This window comes from Typha angustifolia, chromosome 9 (assembly GCF_048772165.1).
Source record: "Typha angustifolia cultivar Huaian chromosome 9, ASM4877216v1, whole genome shotgun sequence".
In the NCBI taxonomy this organism is placed as follows: domain Eukaryota; kingdom Viridiplantae; phylum Streptophyta; class Magnoliopsida; order Poales; family Typhaceae; genus Typha; species Typha angustifolia.
Window position 1 is genome coordinate 13044162 of NC_133247.1, and position 18846 is coordinate 13063007.

Below are 18846 nucleotides of genomic sequence, written 5' to 3' on the forward strand. Positions count from 1 at the left end.
AGATTCAGTTCGTAATTGCGGTTAAAGAAAGCAATGACGAAAATAAAGCAATATTTCTTTCCACTTCCTCTCCCATTGCCTCAATACAGGGTTCAAACCATTAAATTCCTCCAGGCATTGGCAAGAGACACTATTATGGAGATCTAACATCTACCTATGTCATTCTTAATATTGATTAAGTCAGTAATAACATATGAATGCCATTCTTCGTTGCATGCAAAAAAGATCACTTAAAACGTTATCAACACTTAATAAAAAGCTTCGTCGAGAAATCTCACCAAAAGCTTAATCTTAGCAAGTTAATATATAGTTAATTTGCACAAAGAACCGAAATAAGCCTTGACCATTTCAGCACGCCTATCCAATTTAAGAATGAAATAGTACTCTATCAGTCTAAATTCAGAATGAAATAGAACTCCCACAGATATCGCGAGAGGCATCATCCTATCAAGATACATTCATATGTTTCATCTGCATATGTTTAACAAAACGATAATAATAGAGCATTACCAAAGTACAGAACCTCAAAGCTAGGGAAGGGGCAACATAACAACAATAAATAGGCCACAGCAAAGCTTTACAGAAACTCAGGCTTAATTTTCTGAATCCACTAGGAAGATGTAATAAAGCCTCCGAGAACCGCCACAATTCTAGGAATATTTGTTTACTCGCTCCTATCTCCATCTCCTCCAGCTTCTCTGACATCAATGGCAAAACTATATTCCTGGTCACAGCCAAGATAGGAGTCACACATGAAGTAAATCATATATGTCTTCTTTCCAGTTTCTACAGGAGCATTAAAGTTAAGCTTGACTCTTGCTCTCCTCTGAAGTGAGACCCTTTTTATCGCAAGCAACTGATTGGTGGAGCTATCACCAACCACAACCCACCAGCCTTCTTCTTTAGGTTTTGGAAACCTAGGAGCATCAACTGGTCCAACCTCAGATCGCCCCTCAAGATCACGTTCCAAGGTAACCTGCAAATCTACCTCTTTCCCAGGCCTTATATCCTCGCTGTGCAGGATTTCATAAGCCATATCAATGTTAGGGAAGCGGTTGCAAAATCTGACAATGTCAAGCAACTGAGAATCAGACATCTGCAACAATGCACGCCGTTCATCATCCTCCATCTCCACCAAATCAAAAACAGTCTCAACACTTGTTGATGGATTTTCTTGACATCGCTTGGCTAACTCCTTTGTGAAGTGTGGGACTTGTAAAAGCATGGGGTCACGCTCCCACATGCCCTGCGTCACCATTTGACTCACCTCCATCGCAGAAAGAGCAAGAGTAAGCCAACCATTGCTTGCAATAACATCCACCATTGCTTGAAGCAATCTATGAGCAGCGAGAAGCACCTCTCTCTGGTCTGCTGCTAGGTTTCCAATCACAGTGTGCCTAGAGAAGTGAGCTTGCAACAATGCATTTGCCTTCACATGTGGGTCATTGCACTTGGGATTTTCAAAGGAGAACCTTTGATGGTGAATCAGCTTCCTTATAGAATCTTCCTCACTAGGTCGAATCGGAAGGTTTGCATATTCTGAAGCAGAAGATAGAATATCCAGAAGTCCTTTCATCTTAGTTTTTGGGGTTAAAGATGAACTAAATCTCTCTATCGTAGTGTAGCTGATATAATAATACGAAGCAATCAACCCAAGGTTCAGAGGCTTAAGATACATATCCTCTTCAATAGCCACACACTTGCTCGACTCCAAATCGCTCAACACATTCTCCACCAGCTCAGAGAGGTGGTCTGAGAGATGCCTGTGACTTACACCCTGCAGATTATAGTAGTTGGGATTCTTCGTGAGCCTCCGATACATAAAAGTCCAGGTAAGATAATCCACAGCCTCTTGCTTATTCTCTATAACACCAACAACAACTTCAGCATTCAAATGGTCATGCAAAAAGTGATGCAGATGACTCTCCACAGGGAAGGCTTCATAAAGGAATTTCTTGTAGTACTCCTTGCGAGGAGCATGACACAAGATGACACACTTCCCAGAATTATCTTTGAGAGGTCTACTAGCATGGCCCATCATCTGCAGAAGATCAGTTATAGGATAATCAGTATGAGCATTCTCTCGCCCGTCATAGTATTGGGTCCCCATGACTACAACCAAGTGGGCTGGCAAGGACCTTCCCCAGCACATCGAGCTGCTTGCAATGCAAACTTGTATCCTTCCACTAAGAAATAACTCCGTTACAACTTCCTGATCAAGGTCAGTAAGACCTTCATGCAAGTAGCCAACACCAAGAGGGAGTGTCCTCTTAAGAGCATCTTCCTTGATACCTGCAATGAAAGACTCCATTTCCTCCTCTGAACCGAGAAGGAAAGAAGGCTTTTCCCCACCCTCAGCACTTGAATATGTACACAAGTCCAATGCAGTCAGCCTAGCATGCTTGCGTGTGGGTACAAATACTAGAGCGGGTTTACCATTCTTTGCATGCTGAGTTATAGCAGTATATGTAGGCTTTGTCATCGCTTGCATCCTTGCCTCAAAATTTGAAATATCCATGCCTTGTATGTGTATCTCCAGTGGTACAGGACGCACACCAGGTGGAAAATTGAAAAGGCCGTGAGAAGTGGCACCAATCCATTCCCCAAGGTCCTTAGCATTAGCAAGTGAAGCTGAAAGTGCTACTACACGGATTCTACTGTCAATCTGGCTAGCAATACGCCTCATCCTAGAAACTATTATTTCCAGGATAGGACCCATTTCTCCCCCAATTAAGTGAAGCTCATCAACTATGAACAAGGAGACCTGCTGAATATGTTTCCGCTGCTTCCATCGACGGGAAAGAGCATCCCACTTCTCAGGTGTACTGATTATGATCTGTCCTTTTTCAAGGAGTTTCAAATCAGTTGCAGTTTCACCAGTTAACTCCACCACACGAATGCCAAGGCGCTTTCCAAATTTTTCCTCCCAGTCACGGTACCTTTCCTTTGCAAGAGCTTCAATTGGAGCAATGTATACAGCCCGTTGGAGCTTCAATTGATGATTTCTTAACAATGCAAACTCTGCACATATGGTTTTCCCACTGCCTGTTGGAGCTGCAACCAAAACATTGTCATCAGTGGTGTATAAGACAGTAAATACTTGTGTTTGGATAGGATTGAAATGCCTGAATGTATCATAAAGAGCTTCATATGACGGATTTCTCAATGCAGTCACTGGCAAAGGTTGCAAATCCAACAATTCAGTAGGTGGTGCGTACTTCTCTGGTAAAATCAAATGTCTGAAACAGACGGGTAGAACTGTTTGTGATCCAAGCCACTTATCTGATACGACACGAATAAAATATTGAGGGGGAAGTGGCTCATAGATAGGCACAGTGAAGTTCAGAGTGTGATCTTCATCCACATACTGTTTCTTAAGCATGAAATACTCATGATGAAGAATATATTCACCATCATTATCCTCGACTATAACCCAAAACGGCTCCACATATCCATGCACTTTATCATCCCACTGGAAGTCGGGTGTTATTGTCAGTTCAAAACCCAAAACAGTACGAGTGATAGGTTGAACATGCGCTGCAAGGTTTAGCTTTGGCAACTGGTGTATGCATTTGTGGAGTTGTCTCCCCATCTTCGGGTAACGAATAAGCTCACCGATCTCCTGTGATGAGAGGTCATAATACCTCTCCCAGGCCAGATCCTTCTTTTCCAGTTTCATCAAAATTTCATTTGGTATCCCATTAAATTGGCGCAGCGGAGTTTGCACGCTCCACATGCGCTTATCAACCATCTTGCACAGATTCAAAGCCTTCTCGGCTAGCTGAGCCCATCCTCTCTTCAAGACAATTTCAAATAGTGAACGTAGAAGGCGGCCTGCACTCTGCAAAGATGATATAGCACAAGTAAACAAGGGGAGCTTATTCATTTTCATGTATGAAGAAATTCAATAGTATCCAAAACAAAAAACGGCAAAGTACCTGTCTGATGTAGACCATATCAGAAGTAAGGGAAAGCCCCTCAAGCTTCAGTCGAGATATGTATGCTTGCAGAAGAACATTGATCTTTGCACTAGGCTCTTCCAAGCTTTCTTTGACAGGAATTGGTACACGATCCAAAAGCTTTGCCAGCTCCATCTTCTCATCTTGCCTTACTGTTACATACTTAAATTCTTCACTCAGGGAGAATAATCGACAAAGCTCAATATCGCCCATTGTTGGCTTCAGGTACTCATTATATGTTGATATTGTCCCATGAGTAATATAGTAATAACTTGCAATTCTGCCCAGGTCTGTCACTTGAAAGTATCCACTCTTTCTGTCATATTTGACCAAATTATTTCTGTCCAATATATTTGCAGCAGAATGGATCTGCAGTATATCAAAACACCAAAATAATCATCATCTTGTACCAAGAGAGTGAGGTCCAGTAGGCCAGATTAAAAAAACTGGAGAAGAAAGATTTTAAAATACTTCTCAATGATGAAATCAAAGAATATCAATGTTGATCTCTTTGAATGAGTCAATTGAAGCAGAAGAATATTTCATACAGGTATACTAAGAGAAAAGGTGACTTAATGGAAGGTACACTATTAATCAGAGATCCTTCTATTCTACTGAATATTAGCTATAATAGATGAGCAGAAAAAGAAATTTCCCATGGTAAAATTAGCTATCAAATCAATGGTAAAAAGAGATACCAGTCTTCCTAGACCTATAGGTAACTGATATTGCAACACTGCTCAATCAGCTTTAAGTTGGATTAGAGATCAATTGGTCTGCTTATAGTCCAATTGGCAGTTTGATGTGAGTTCACTTACTTCGAAGTTCAATCCATGCCTTAGGCTAACTTTCCTTTATTTTGTTTAATTAGGTCCGATTTTGGGTCAATTGTTAAATTGGAGCAAATTTTGTTAAGCTGAAACCCGTACCAATTTTTGAGCTACCAGTTCAACCATACAGAGGACTGAGTTATACTTGACTACCAAGTCAGTGATCTGTTTCCTGGGCAAGAAGAAAAAAATTGGACATTCTTCCGTTAACCAAAATTGCTATGCACATTGTTTTGGGGGAAAATTTTGTTCCCACCTCAAATTAGGACATCCTTCAAGGGCTGATGACCTGACAAGCTATTCCAACAGGTCAAGATGGAAAGACTACAACTTAAATAGGAACCAATTAAGCTTCCTATTGAGTTGATCCTCCCTAATTGAGTCCTAAATCTAACCAATAGGGACTCCTAGATTATTCCTAATTGGGCCACACAAATTTTAAAATGTACCAGATGAAACAAAAAGAAGGCAGATTTTGTGTGTGACCTCTCTCCCCCTCCCCATTCCTTCTCTTTTCCTACTATCTATACAGCAGAAATCACCTTCCTCCCCTTCTCTTTGCATACTAGCTGTGACTTCTCCCTCTCACTTCATTCCTCTTGTCCACTGAGTTCTTCTCCTTTTCCCTTCTTTACCTCTCCTACTATCTCCTACATCAACAAATGAGTTATTTCTCCTATCCAATTCTCCCTATCTTTTGCTGAGTGTTGCTATCTTCTGCTAAAGCCAAGGAAATCATGTTAAAGCCATTGAGGACAAAGGTTTTATGGTCTATCTAGTGCAAGCATAAATTAAAGCACATCCAAAATCTGAAACTTTGTTCTGAGACCTTTTACACAAAATTATTATCTGAAAAGCTTATTATTGACTAAATGCCAGAACTTATTTGACCTAATTCTTTCAACTACTAGTTTATCCATAACAATTCTTTCTGTTCAGCTACACACTAGATCATTTACATTCAGAATTCAAACTTAATAGAAGTTTCAGATTTAAAATGGTAATACTTTGAGCTGTATGTATCAATAATTTATTTGTATTATTCTGTAGCTCCTTAGGCTTGTGTTCTGATGCATCTAGTTGTTTATGTGCATCAATTAGTTCTGTATCATCATCACAATAGTGCAGCCTATTTTGCATCCGTAGCATCCCTCTGGAGAGATTAACTGGACTCCTTTAAAGACCTACCACACACCTATCAAATGACTCCATGTAGAAGGTAATAATTCCATGCCTCATCCAAGTAGGTAAAAAAGGAAACGCAAACCCTCAACTTCAAGATAACCAAAAACTTATAATTGAGTTAAAAAGGATTCAGCTAAGACAAACCAACACTACGAAATATGAACAAATAACATGCACCCGTAAAAGTGAAGCATTTTAACTCACCAGATCAGCCCTCCTTTCCTCCAATGTCTTGTCCCTGTCCAGGACATCTGCCGGCAAACCATACAGGGTTGGATTACGGAGCATGCGTATATAGAGATAAGTGTAGCCAATCCAGGTACATGCCTCTCGAGCATTCTGAACAGTTCCCAGGACAATCTCTGCATTCAACTGATCAGCCAATTTCGACACAAACTGACTTTCAATAGGGAGTTGTTGATTCATCAGCGAGAGATAGTACTGCAATTCACTATGTCCTGTCAAGATTATGCCTTCCCCATAGGAGTCATACTGGGGCCTGCCTGCACGACCAAGCATCTGCATCACATCTAGAGGGCTTAGTTCTGTCCATGCACCTTTTTCTGGATTATAGATCTGAGTCCCTTTAATAATAACAGTATGCGCTGGTAGATTTACACCCCAGGCAAGGGTGGCTGTGGAAACTAACACCTGTACATGTCCATCAGCAAAAAGCTCCTCAACAAGATCTCGGTCAACTCTTGCCATTCCTGCATGATGGATTGCAAACCCATATGGCAAAAGATCCTTAAGATCATTACTCTTGACGAATTCTGTTTGACTGTGAAGAATCTCACGGCTGGCACTGTCGTCCTTTAAAAACCGACCTAATGTATCGTTAGCCAGCGCATTATCTCGAATTGCCCGAGCAGTTTTAGCTGTTTCCTTCCTCGAATGTACAAAGATTAGTACTTGATGTTTTCCTGCTGCAGCTATAACTTTTTCATAACAAATTTCATTCATCAACTGGAATCTCTGCAGAGGCTTCTTTACAGTGATACCTATATACTGTTGTGCAAGAGGACAGGGTCTATAACTATTGTCAAAATGGAAGAGACCTCTTGATGGATTAACACGTAAAAACAGTGCTACGTCCTCGTAATTTGGAAGTGTAGCTGACAGACCAACTAGACGAATAAGTTCCTTGGTCGTCTCAATCTGTCGAACTGTCCTAGCAACTATACTCTCGAGAACAGGGCCTCGATTATCATGAAGAAGATGAATTTCATCAATTATAAGAAGCTTCACCAGTTGGGTGTAGGTTCTGTCCCCAGATTTCCTAGTGACAATATCCCATTTTTCAGGTGTTGTAACAATTATCTGAGTCTCTTCAATCTGTTGGCGGGTGAGATTTTGGTCTCCACTAAGTTCCCTCACAACAATATCATAAGCCTTTAAGCGATGAGACAAATTTCCAACCACTTCAGCAACCAATGCTTTCATCGGTGCCACATAGACTATCTTATATTTACTGTTGTCTAAAACCCCATCCTTCCTGTGTAAACCAATCTGATGAAGAATTGTAAGCATAGCGACATTGGTTTTTCCAGCACCTGTTGGAGCACAGAGAAGAATGTTTTCTGGTGTGAAAAGAGCAGTTTCATAAACTTTACTCTGAACCCTATTCAATTGCTTCATGCCTTCAAAAGATGGCTGAGCCCATTCCGGGATATCAGATATCTTCACGAGCTCCTCTCCAGGAGAGAATGCTTTCTGTTTCAAAGCTGGCACATGCACTTCTTCATATCCTTTATGAGGGGTTCTGTAAGAACCTGGAGGGAGCTCACACTTCCTGTTTGCCATTAGAAGACCCCCTTGATGGAAAGCAATGTTATCAAGGTCAAGCAACTGACGCTGACCCTTCAACCACCCATTGTCCATATCCCTGTCAACAATCCTCCGATCCCTATCCCCATCTGCTCCAACACTTTCATCCTTTAACCGCCTAGCCTCCTCCCTTATGCTCTTCTCCAAATTCTTCTGCCTCTCCTTTGCAGATGCTCTCGTGGCATGCAACTGCTCCAGGATTGCAGCAAGACTTGGTCCCATATTCACCATTTCTTCTTCAATCTTCTTGCGCTGCTCTTGATCTTCTGCCCTGGCCAAGCGAGTGCACCATATTATCTTGAGCCGGTTACGAAGCAGCAACTTGATAAGGTCAAATTTGTCATAATCTAATAGCATTACTAGCCGGTTCTCCACTTCCCTGTCATCACCCTCGGCAATTGTTTTGAGCACATCCTCTGCAAGCTTCTGGCTATGTTGAGGATCAATCTCTTGATATGCCTGAGATATCTTCCTTTGAAGCCAGTAAGCATCAATATCTTGAACATTTATGGTCAGCCCCTCGTTGGCTTCTTCCATATCATCATCATCTATTCCACCCATCTGCATGCCACCAGCACCATTGGATTCTTGTGCATCCTCCTCATCCTCTGATTCCTCTTGCACCTGAACACAAGAATGGACATATCAAATTAATATCAGTTGGTCAATTAAATAAAAGAACTACAATGAAGATGAGCAGTGTGACAACAATTACCTGATCATAGTCACTCTCCTCTTCCTCCTCATCCTCTTCAAATTCCACAGCAACGCCAATGTCATCATCCAGTGTCACATCATTGACATTCGTTGCAGCTGCACCAGCAGCATCACCTGCGTCCTGATAGTCAGTGATGAGCCGCCCTATAGACACAAGCTGATCAAAGAGCTGGTTTGAGATGGGATTCAACAGCTTCTCAATATCCTTCTTCTTGTCAGGGTTCTTGACCTTGTCATTCTTCAGAACGGCTAACACCTCATCAGCTGCCCCGCTGAGAATATCCTGAGGCTGCCCACCAAATTGCTGCTGTATAACACTGAGTAGAGCCTCGTAGGCTGCACGGGTCTCCTTGGTCTTAGGCTGGTATACTGCATCGTCGGCTAGCGAAAGGACACTCTCCTCCTGGATGCGGCGCCGCTTGCTGTCCTTCCTTTCTTCAAGATCGATCGCTGGGTCACGCTCCTTCTTCTTCTTCTTCGACTTCTTGATCTTCTCCTCGAGCTCGGGGGGTTTTCCACGATACACTCGGTCCCCAAAATTCTTGGGGTCGATCTTCCCCCACAAAGACTCGGGCTCACCGGTTGGCTCATGGGTATCGCGTGGCCGTGAATCCGTGGTCAGGACAAGGCTAGAGTTGGCTCGGTACTCATATTGCTTGAATCGGGCGTGGGCTTCGGCACCACCTCCCAAATGAGCCATGGCGCTGGAAGGATCTAGCTACTATCCTGTCCACAAAAGAAGTCCATGAAACGCACACACACACCGACGTAGAGAACCAAACAAAAGAATAAGAAAGGAAGAAGGTGCGAGGTGAATCCAGGGGAAGAGGAAGATGGTAAAACCAAGAGACGATGGCAAAAGAGAAGTAAAAGAGACTAGACTGAGAGGAGGACTGGGAGCTTACCCTAAACCCTAAAGCCGAAGAGATCCACCTAAAACTGAAACTGAAGCTGAAGCAGGTCGATTGAAAGGGCCACAAATGCTTTCCTTCTGTCCCTCAAGGCTCAAGCTGCTGGGATATGCTATCTAGGGCACGCACCATCAGGCATCGGTCCCATCTACTTGATATACCCGTAAAAGAGTCGGCATGGGGCTGAGGCGGTAGTGATAAATAGAATGAAGTTTTTTACGTAATTGCCACCGAAAATCTTTCACATTTCATATATATTATTATATTCTTCGAAATGTCATACTATGAGCTAGTTAGATGTATTTAAAGTTAAATAAATAAAATTCTTCTTCCTTATTTTTCCATTGCAAATTCTTTATATTTTCACTAGTTTTAACCGATTTACTCTCTCCTTTTATCTAACGAAGTAAAGTGATGATATAACATATTCTCAGTTTATACACAAAATATAAATTGAGCTCTTACTCCTCTCCCCATCGTTTTCTCTATTATTTTTTTTTATTTAAAAAATTGCACTATAATTTTTGAAGTTTTAATTTAAGATCTTTTCAATATGAACCTGATTTATATTATTTTATATAATAAATCTCTAAAACTTCGTATCTGAAGAATATCTTTAAATTCGATCATTTAGGTGATTTTAAAATTTATTTAAATATTATAAATTTAAAAAAAATGAAGATGATTTACCAAAAGAGTGAATGAAACTATTTTGTTTAAAAAAATCTTTCTTGAATGATCGACATTATTTTATATGTGTTGGAAAGCTTATTTAGTATTCTATAATTTTATCTCTAATAAGTATTTTAAATTTAATTATTTAGGTGGCTTAAAATTAATTTAAATATTTTAGCTTAACAAACTAAGAATATATCGATCCACTAACAAGTTACATGGGGAATAAAACTTAAATCAAATTTAAACTATAGAAATAATTAAATTTCAAGATATTTATTAGAAATAAAATTATAGAGGACTTAATAGGCTTTCCAATATGAAAAAGAATAAAATTATTTTAGTCATATATATTTCTCACATGAACTTCAATTGATTTAGTATCTTTAAATTTAATCATTCAAGTGACTTAAGGTTGATATAAATATTATAACCTAAAAAAAAAAAAGGCAACGTTTCCAATATTATATTTTGAAATAATATTTTTAGGAGAAATAATATTTTTAAAACTATTAGTAGCAATTACGTAAAACCAAAATCCTAAATTGGAAACGGATCGGATCGGATCGGATCGGATCTGTCAATCTGTACTCGTATTTCATTACTCGATGCTGAACTGTCATTTGACGATCCTGAAAATTTTGCATTTCCAAATTATCTGGCAGTCTCTGCCAATTTGCGGCTTGAATCGAAGACATCCAAAGGCGTTGCTTCCATTCCATCATTCCATGGCTCTACTCTTCCCACCTTCCCACCTCTCCCCTCTCCCTTTCTCTTCTAACTCTTCTTCTTTTCCTTCTTCTCCTCCCTGCAGCCGCTGCCCCCGGAGGTCAGCTCCTCGCTTCTCGGCCTCATGGCAAGAGGTCAGGTCACCCGTCTTCCTTCTTCTTCTTCTTCTTCTTCTTCTTCTTCTTCTTCTTCTTCTTAGTCCCAAAATTTTCTTATCTGTAGCTCGCTGGGGTGGTAATCTTCTCGGCTATCCCTTTCACGGCGGTGAAGGCTGTGGCCAACAGTTCACTGGGGGAGCAGCTCCGACGGAGGATGGAGGAGACCAAACAGGTGGCTGTCGAGAGCTCTTCCAAGTTCCAAGCACTCGCCCGGGAGGCAAGGGAAGCCAGGTTGCTAAAAAGTTCAATTGTTTTACCTCAAACACTTCTAACCTCTTGCGTGCCTAATGCGTTAAATCTGCATCCTTCCCCACTGATTTGATAGATAATACCAAATCAAGGAATTCTTCTTGGGTTTACAAGTTACATAAATTGTAGATGGGATCACAAACTTGCAAGGTACCATATGAATCGTTAATCTTTACACCGAATCAAGGTTATGAATTCTGTCAGTTCTGCGGGGACTAGAATTATAGCTATGGTGGAAGGGTATATACACATAGAAATAGAGACCAAGGAAATGTGTGAGCTGTCATTGTCAGCTCTCTTTTATGACTTAAAGCCTCCTAAAGCTTTGCCTGACCTGAAATGTGTACCTTGTGGTTGAGCCGTTAAAAGGCTTTTTAGGAGAGGATTATTTGGAGTCAATGAATTAGATTTATCATGTAATACACATGACCTACACCTTAAATAAGCCTTTCTCATAGACATCAATATGAAATATCAAAACAACATTTCATCACAAACTTTGAGTGAATAAGTAAGACTTTTTTTTTTTGGCTTTTTGGACAATTATGCAAAATGATCTATGTTTGATGGATCCTTTTTACAAATGTTCTTATGATTTCCAACAATTGTGGAATACAATAAGACAAAAAATCCAAAACAAGTCCACTGTGATTTTGAAGAATGTATAAATTATGCCTCACCACATAACTTCGCTCACTACGAGGTTGGATGCTTCACCTTGTGCATCATTAAAATAATATCTCATTCTCATCTTAACTAATCAGCTGTTACTTCTTACAGTTGTTGGTATGGGAGGGACCGCCCTCGCTGGCTCGGTCCAATTCCATACAATTACCCTCCTTATCTGACTGGGGATCTTCCTGGTGATTACGGATTTGATCTAGCAGGTCTGGCAAAGGATCCTGTGGCTTTCAGAAAGTACTTTAAGTATGTTGATTACCTATCACTGTTTATAGCTCTCTCCATACTGTTCTATCTCTACTACAAGTGAAATGAATAGTAAGCAGGATATCAACAGCCTGAGGGTCTAAGTTAAGAACACACTAAGTTTTCTTTCGTTCTTATCTCTAGATGTTAATTATATTGTCAATTGTCATAAGTTTAAACATGCACCATAACAAGGTCAGCATTAGGTTGGTAACTCTTAAATCTCAATATGATCATTAAGTTCCAACTTCCAATCAAGTATGTATGGATAATTTTCAACTTCTGTGCCATTTAGTAATTAGAAAAAGCATTCTCTCATTGTTCTAAAGAAGTAATCATGATACACACTTCTGCAGATGTAAAATTATAACTTATTTTATTATGTGTTCATCTTACATTGCTATGTTTATCAAGGGATGATCTAGAAAAACATATCTAGACGAGAAACTAGATCCAAATTATCATATTATATGATTTATTGGAAGAGTAGGTTATATTCTATTGATTCTTGATTGAAGAAGAACCTCCTGTGATAAAGTGGTAATGGTTGAAAAAGAGGCATGCACCACTGTAAGCAACTTGTTAATGTAATTTGGACTCCTTCCAGACTTCCAGTGGCAAATTTATCCTCACACCTGTTCCGATGTTGGATGCATGTCATCCACCTTGGAGGCATATTGAAATTTTGAATTTTGACTATTTAAGATCAATTAAATGATTTGAAAATTGAAGGCAGTATTTCCTTAGGCATTAGTATGAATCCTTCAGTAAAAAAAGATCAGATAAAATCTGTCGGAAAATAGTGAGCTTTATTGGAGCATTTGAAAATTTTAAAGCTTTATCTTAATTAAAAGAAAAAGTCGTCCTGGTCTCCTAGATATCTAAGCACAAAACCTCAGTTTTTGATTGAAATAAGCATGAGCACATGACAGTGATTTTTTTAAAAACTTTTTATGCTTGTCTTGTCATATCAACAATAATAATCTTCATTCTTAATGTTTCTAGCCTTTGAACATACATATTAAGCGAGTTTCTGGTGTTACACTAATTGCTAAATTAAATTAGCTCTCAGATTTTTCTTTATGTAATTTAGTTGTTTGGTTCACTTATTTTCTTCTTTCCAAATCAAACCTTCAAATAATTTCTGGAGACTTTGTATCCTGTTGTATGCAGAATTTATTTTGAGAAATAAACAACAGGTTGAGAGAGATGTGAAAGATTGCGAAAAGAAATTGATTACTTCTCTAGCAACAAAAGTAGGAAATTGATGAGACTCCTGCAATATGAATCTTTGTAGACAATAAAGTAGCACTGTAGTAAATCTGTCTAGAAAGTATAATGGGGGCAGTAGGAACTCCAGCCCCAACAGCATGCTGTATGCTTCTATTAGTTTACATTAGAAGTGTGTTTAATGTTTACTTTCGATTTATGATTGACTACACTCAGTGGTGAAGGGAAGATGATCCTGCATTCTGCATTTCTTAGTCCTTGTTACATATGATTGTTAGCCATAAGAGGTTCTCAGTATCTTGAATCTTGCTTTAGAGGTTAAATACAGTGGCATTTTATACTATTACTAGGAAGTTCTTTTTGCATGAATCAAGTGGCTTGTGAATGTGATATTACGTTCATAGTTGATGAATTCCAGCACTTGACTTGGATTTGATTTGTACAATTGTTTCCCTGAAAATAGTTTATCAGAGTAACAACTTCACCGCTAAGCATGTCGTTTATATGCCTTTTTGCAGCTTTGAGATTTTGCATGCTCGATGGGCCATGCTTGCATCTCTAGGTGTCATTATACCTGAATTGCTAGATGTACTTGGTGTCGTGCACTTCGTAGAGCCTGTCTGGTGGAAAGTTGGGTATGCTAAACTTCAGGTGAATGCTTTATATCTGCAAGCTATTGAACAGATCTTATTCTTCCAAAGATATCAAGATGCAACTTCTCTCTAGTTTTTCAAGTGAATCTTTTTATACAACTTGGAATAATTTTAAGAATGGTTAGTACAGTATCATCCACCATTTGAACTTTGTATTGCTGGTTGTGCCAAATTTTGATTTATTAATATCTAAGAGGATTTGATAAAGCAGATATATGAATGGACGAATAGATAACCTAAATTATCCAATAATTTCCAAGATTATGTCTGTTTAGAGACTTCAGTCAAATGCGCAGGAGTTCATCTTCTTACTCTATGATCATTGCTGCACATGTTATAATTAGAAATCAAGCGATTGTATCACACTTTCCAATGATTTCCATGGACATTTTTTTTAACGTGGGAAATAATCCATACCTTGTTGATACTGACAAAATAGGCTTCATTTTCCCAGGGTGATACTCTTGACTACCTTGGTATTCCAGGATTCCATATAGCTGGTAGCCAAGGAGTCATTGTCATAGCATTCTGCCAAGCACTTCTTATGGTAACAGACATCTCTTATTCTTGTTAAACTTCCTGTTATGTCTGTAGTTCTTCTGATTCATCTCAAGAAAGTAATAAGTTGATTGAGAGATTTAGAGAACATTTTTGGTAGGTGATATTAATTTCATCATAAATACAAGCTGCAAAGGAATGTTAATCTTATGCATGCATATCTTTGAGTAACCAAAATTAGCTGAGAAATTCTTATGATTCCCTGATAAAGAAATTGAACTATTGGAGTTTATTTACCTTCATGTGTCATAGTCAAATACACGGTAGCACAAAATGATCTGAAAATTGTAGTGTTGGATGCACATAACCTCTTAAACAGTGATGAAAATTTTTCTGCTAAATTGTTGGACTCATTTGGTATGTCTGGGCAATGTTAGCTGTGCCAATGAGATCATGACACCCGGCATGGGCTGTGGCAGTGGCACAGCCCCCATGCCAAGCCATGCCAACGGACACGGGTCGAATGATCATCCAATAAGGTAATAACCCATTTAGAATTAGTGGTGATGCTCTAATAAGACAATAACCCATTAAGGGTTAGTCAAATTTGTTTGGCTTTGGCAGCCACTTTACTAAAATAAGAATGAAAGTAATAGAAGGTCAGAGAAGATGAAAAAGAGGACAAAGAGAGGAAATTAAGGAATTCAATATTTCTTTATCAAAAGGTAATTTTTTTTCTTTTTCTTAAGCTTTTATTTTATTTTATTATATACTTTAAAGACTAATTTAGAGTATGCAAGGAGAATCCAATAATATAGTGGTTGCAGATTGCTGAGAGTTGGGAGGATCGATTGCTTGATGAAAAGGAAATCTTCCTTGAACTTATATAGATTTATTAATAAAATAGCTCACATGTAGAAGGATGGGCTATAAGCACATAAGAAGGTCTAAGACTGCTGGGGAAGTACAACATGGATATAAGGATACTTAGATGGAATTCCAATAGAACTCATATTAGTAAGTTGACTTTCTTATGTTAGGTTGAGCAAATCAAAGCTAGATGCGGAGTTAAACCTATATAGGCTAAGCTAGTAATGGTCATTTGGGTATTGGACGGGGTCAATGAACTACTAGTCGTGCTAGATTATCTTCACAATCAGTTACTAATAGAGCTACTAAACATGTGCCCATAAGTTCAGTGCAATAGGCATGAGTTCAATAAAAGCAATTGTGGTAAGAAAATGAGTAGCACTAGATTTTATAAAAAATGGGAAGTATAGAATATCTGAATAGGGTTTGGGAGTGCCTATTTAACTTCTTGTTGATATCACAAATGATTTAATACCAAGGTTCCTAGTTTTGGCTTTGGTAGCTGATACCCGATTTGTTTCGGATGGGATCAGCCGTACCGGTCTATCTTGCCCGAAACTGGCGAGAATGGGTGGGATCTGACCTAGATCCCACCTCCACCTGCCTCTCTTTCTCTCTCTCTTTTCTTCCTTTCTCTCTTTTTCTCTTCTTTCTCACCTCTTCCACTGGCATTCGATTAGATCTCCGACAACCTCGACCTCCAACGACATTCTCTGACAAAGATTCGATGACCTCGATCTCTGGCGACATTAGATGAATTTTTTATTATTTTTTCAGTTTGTAATTGCTCTCATTCTCTCTCTCTTTCTCTTAATGCACTGAGTAGATCTGATGACCTCTACTATTGCTGCTGTGGTGAAGTAGCAGCACCAGTTGCTGAGAGCCTGAGAAAGAGAGAGAGAGAGGGAGAGAGATAAGGGGAAAGAAGTAAAGAAAAAATGAGAACTTTATTTATGTGAGTAAGTTTTGAATTTGAAGAGCGGAGAGGAGAGAGAGAGCTCAATATTTATCAAAATTTTGAATTTTAAGTAAGTTAATACATTTTTTTAAGTTTTTAGGCTTTATATATGAGTAACTTTTCTTTTTTATTTTCTTCTCATTTTCTCTAAATTTTTAGAAATTTTTCTGCATTTTTAAATAATATCTAGAATTTTACGTAATTTAAAAATAGTCTGATCCGATACGAGCGGCTGATACGACTGATACTGCCGATACGGTCATTAAATATTGTTTTTTCGGACGGCCGATACCGGTCTCGATTTCAATATTGAAAACCTTGCTTAATACCCTTGTAGTCACCACAAAGAGGAATACTCGGCCTCCTCTTGAGTTAAGTCATAGTCTCTCTCTTTACTTTTTGATTTCTAATCTTGCACTCTATTGCATTTTGACCAAATGCTCCAGTGTGAAACTGTTCGTGGTGCTGATCTTGTTGATGAGGTGTTAGGTGCCATCCTCATGAGGTGCTTTGCAATCTCTTGAAATATGGCCAAGTTTTTCATAGTTATAATAATTGCACAGCCATCTAGCATCCCCCATATTAGGTGAATGTGGATGTCAACACTTTGTGCTGATTCGGTGTGTAACCTTCCTCAGAAGAGATTGGTTGACTCTAGGACTTAGATGATTGATTGCTTTGCTTATTTCAGTCTTGATAGTTTTTCTGCCACTTGTGTGGATGCTGCTCCTCATGTCAACGAGATGGTGGAGAGAGAGAGAGGCTCACTGAGGCTCGACGAGGTTGCTGGTGAGATGGGAAGAAGTAGCTGCATGGGGGGCGAGAGAGAAGAGTTAGGGTTTTCAAAGAAGGGGAAAGTTTAGTTTGCTCACGATCTCCGTTACGACGAAGAAGAAAAGGAATAGTGGCATACATGCCTAGTCCGTTCCAACAAGAATTTTTGTTTTATTTATCTTTTTCTGGTTATTATAAATACTTTTGTTGTGCCTATTATTTCTGAGTCTCTCTTGCTATGCAAAAAGTGTAACAGGTATAAATCAGGCTAAGTTTGCTAGTAACCTGCATTTCACCTGAAGAGGATTTCATTGCTTGAACTTTAGTTTTTTTTTTCTTTTTAGGAGAATTTGTATTGAGCATGTTTTTTAGAACAAAAGTTGTCGTTGTGCTTCCTTTAGGTTACTATATTCACTTTTGACTCAATTTCATTTTCCTCAACTTGTTAGGATTGACAATATGAAAAGAAAATTCTAATATGTGCCTAGGAGATAAGATTGTGTTGGTCATTTACATCCTCCTTCACTTTATATTGTCATCACCTGAAAAATTAAATAATATTGGATAATATTTTGTAGAGGTGTCATTGTTGTTATAAATAGAGTAATAAATCATGTTTGGCCATGCCCTTGACATTGAGGTTCATAAATATAATTGATTGGCACTTTGGCCGTATCATAAATGTTTCTGCTATTCCAGCCATTTTATTGATGGCTATTTTAGTTAATTAGCATCTCCATTGCATAGGAATTTGGTCTTGATGATGTTTCAGTTTATATCATGCCACGCTAAAATGTCCTCATACTGCAGTTGGCAAACCAAATAACACCTTACACTTCAAGCTCATAAAATTTTGTTTAGTTTGACCTTTGAGCTTCTGAAAATCGGTGGTCTTAAGGCATGTTTCATGACAGAAAATTGGAGGAAGGGAGGACTTAGGATCTTCTAAGAGACCAGTTTCGTTGTGGTTGGAAGACAACCTCAATTGCTCTGTCATTCGAGGAACTTATTTTTTGTGTTTTAGTATTGCATTGGCTTCCTTTTACAAGTCAGATTGAGGAAGAAAGAAAATTTTACATACACTTTTTTATTATTATTAGAAAACCTGTTGATGCCTTATATGTCTAAGCATTAAATTTCTACATATTCTGCTCGATGAGAGAACTCATTACATTCCCTTCAATGTTACAGATCTGATGAGTAATGCCAGTCATCTTTCTTATGTCCTACTCTTTCTAGATCAGCTGAAATATGAGATTTTTCTCCATATAGGTCGGACCAGAATATGCTAGATACTGTGGGATAGAGGCTCTGGAGCCATTGGGAATCTATTTACCAGGTGACATAAATTATCCAGGAGGTTTACTCTTCGATCCACTCGGACTTTCCAAAGATCCTGTTGCTTTTGAAGAGCTTAAGGTAAAGGAGATAAAAAATGGCCGCTTGGCAATGATTGCCTGGGTAGGCTTCTACATCCAGGCAGCTCTAACTGGTAAGGGTCCTATACAGAACCTTATTGAGCATATCTCAGACCCGTTCCACAACAATGCGATTTATAGTGTCAAAACAATTGTAACATAGGAATGCTTCAGTACATTTGCAGATCTATAATAGATGATGTCTCGAAGCACAAAAGGAAGAGTATATAAATGAAATTATGTTGATATTGAAGTGTCATTATACTTTCTCATAAAAA

General features: G+C 38.8%; 2 protein-coding genes across 3 annotated transcripts; one reads left to right on the forward strand and one right to left on the reverse strand.

Moving 5' to 3' along the window:
• Window positions 1-402: 402 nt before the first annotated feature.
• LOC140767018 (DExH-box ATP-dependent RNA helicase DExH12-like) lies at window positions 403-9583 on the reverse strand. Of its 2 annotated transcripts, none has more exons than XM_073106760.1 (5): window positions 9424-9583; window positions 8517-9244; window positions 6179-8425; window positions 3939-4328; window positions 403-3841 (listed from the first exon to the last, which is right to left on the reverse strand). In XM_073106760.1, the coding sequence occupies exons 2-5, from the start codon at window positions 9216-9218 to the stop codon at window positions 665-667; spliced, it is 6516 nt and encodes a 2171-aa protein (XP_072962861.1). In that variant the 5' UTR covers window positions 9219-9244; window positions 9424-9583; the 3' UTR covers window positions 403-664. The 2 variants fall into 2 exon arrangements, with proteins under 2 accessions (XP_072962861.1, XP_072962862.1); XM_073106761.1 differs by having other exon boundaries at window positions 8517-9239; window positions 9424-9570.
• Window positions 9584-10743: 1160 nt separating this feature from the next.
• On the forward strand, window positions 10744-18827 carry LOC140766568 (chlorophyll a-b binding protein 7, chloroplastic). Its single transcript, XM_073105975.1, has 6 exons — window positions 10744-10967; window positions 11056-11222; window positions 12021-12167; window positions 13916-14048; window positions 14505-14597; window positions 18423-18827. Exons 1-6 carry the CDS (start codon window positions 10833-10835, stop codon window positions 18729-18731), a joined length of 984 nt encoding a protein of 327 aa, XP_072962076.1. The 5' UTR covers window positions 10744-10832; the 3' UTR covers window positions 18732-18827.
• Window positions 18828-18846: the final 19 nt, after the last annotated feature.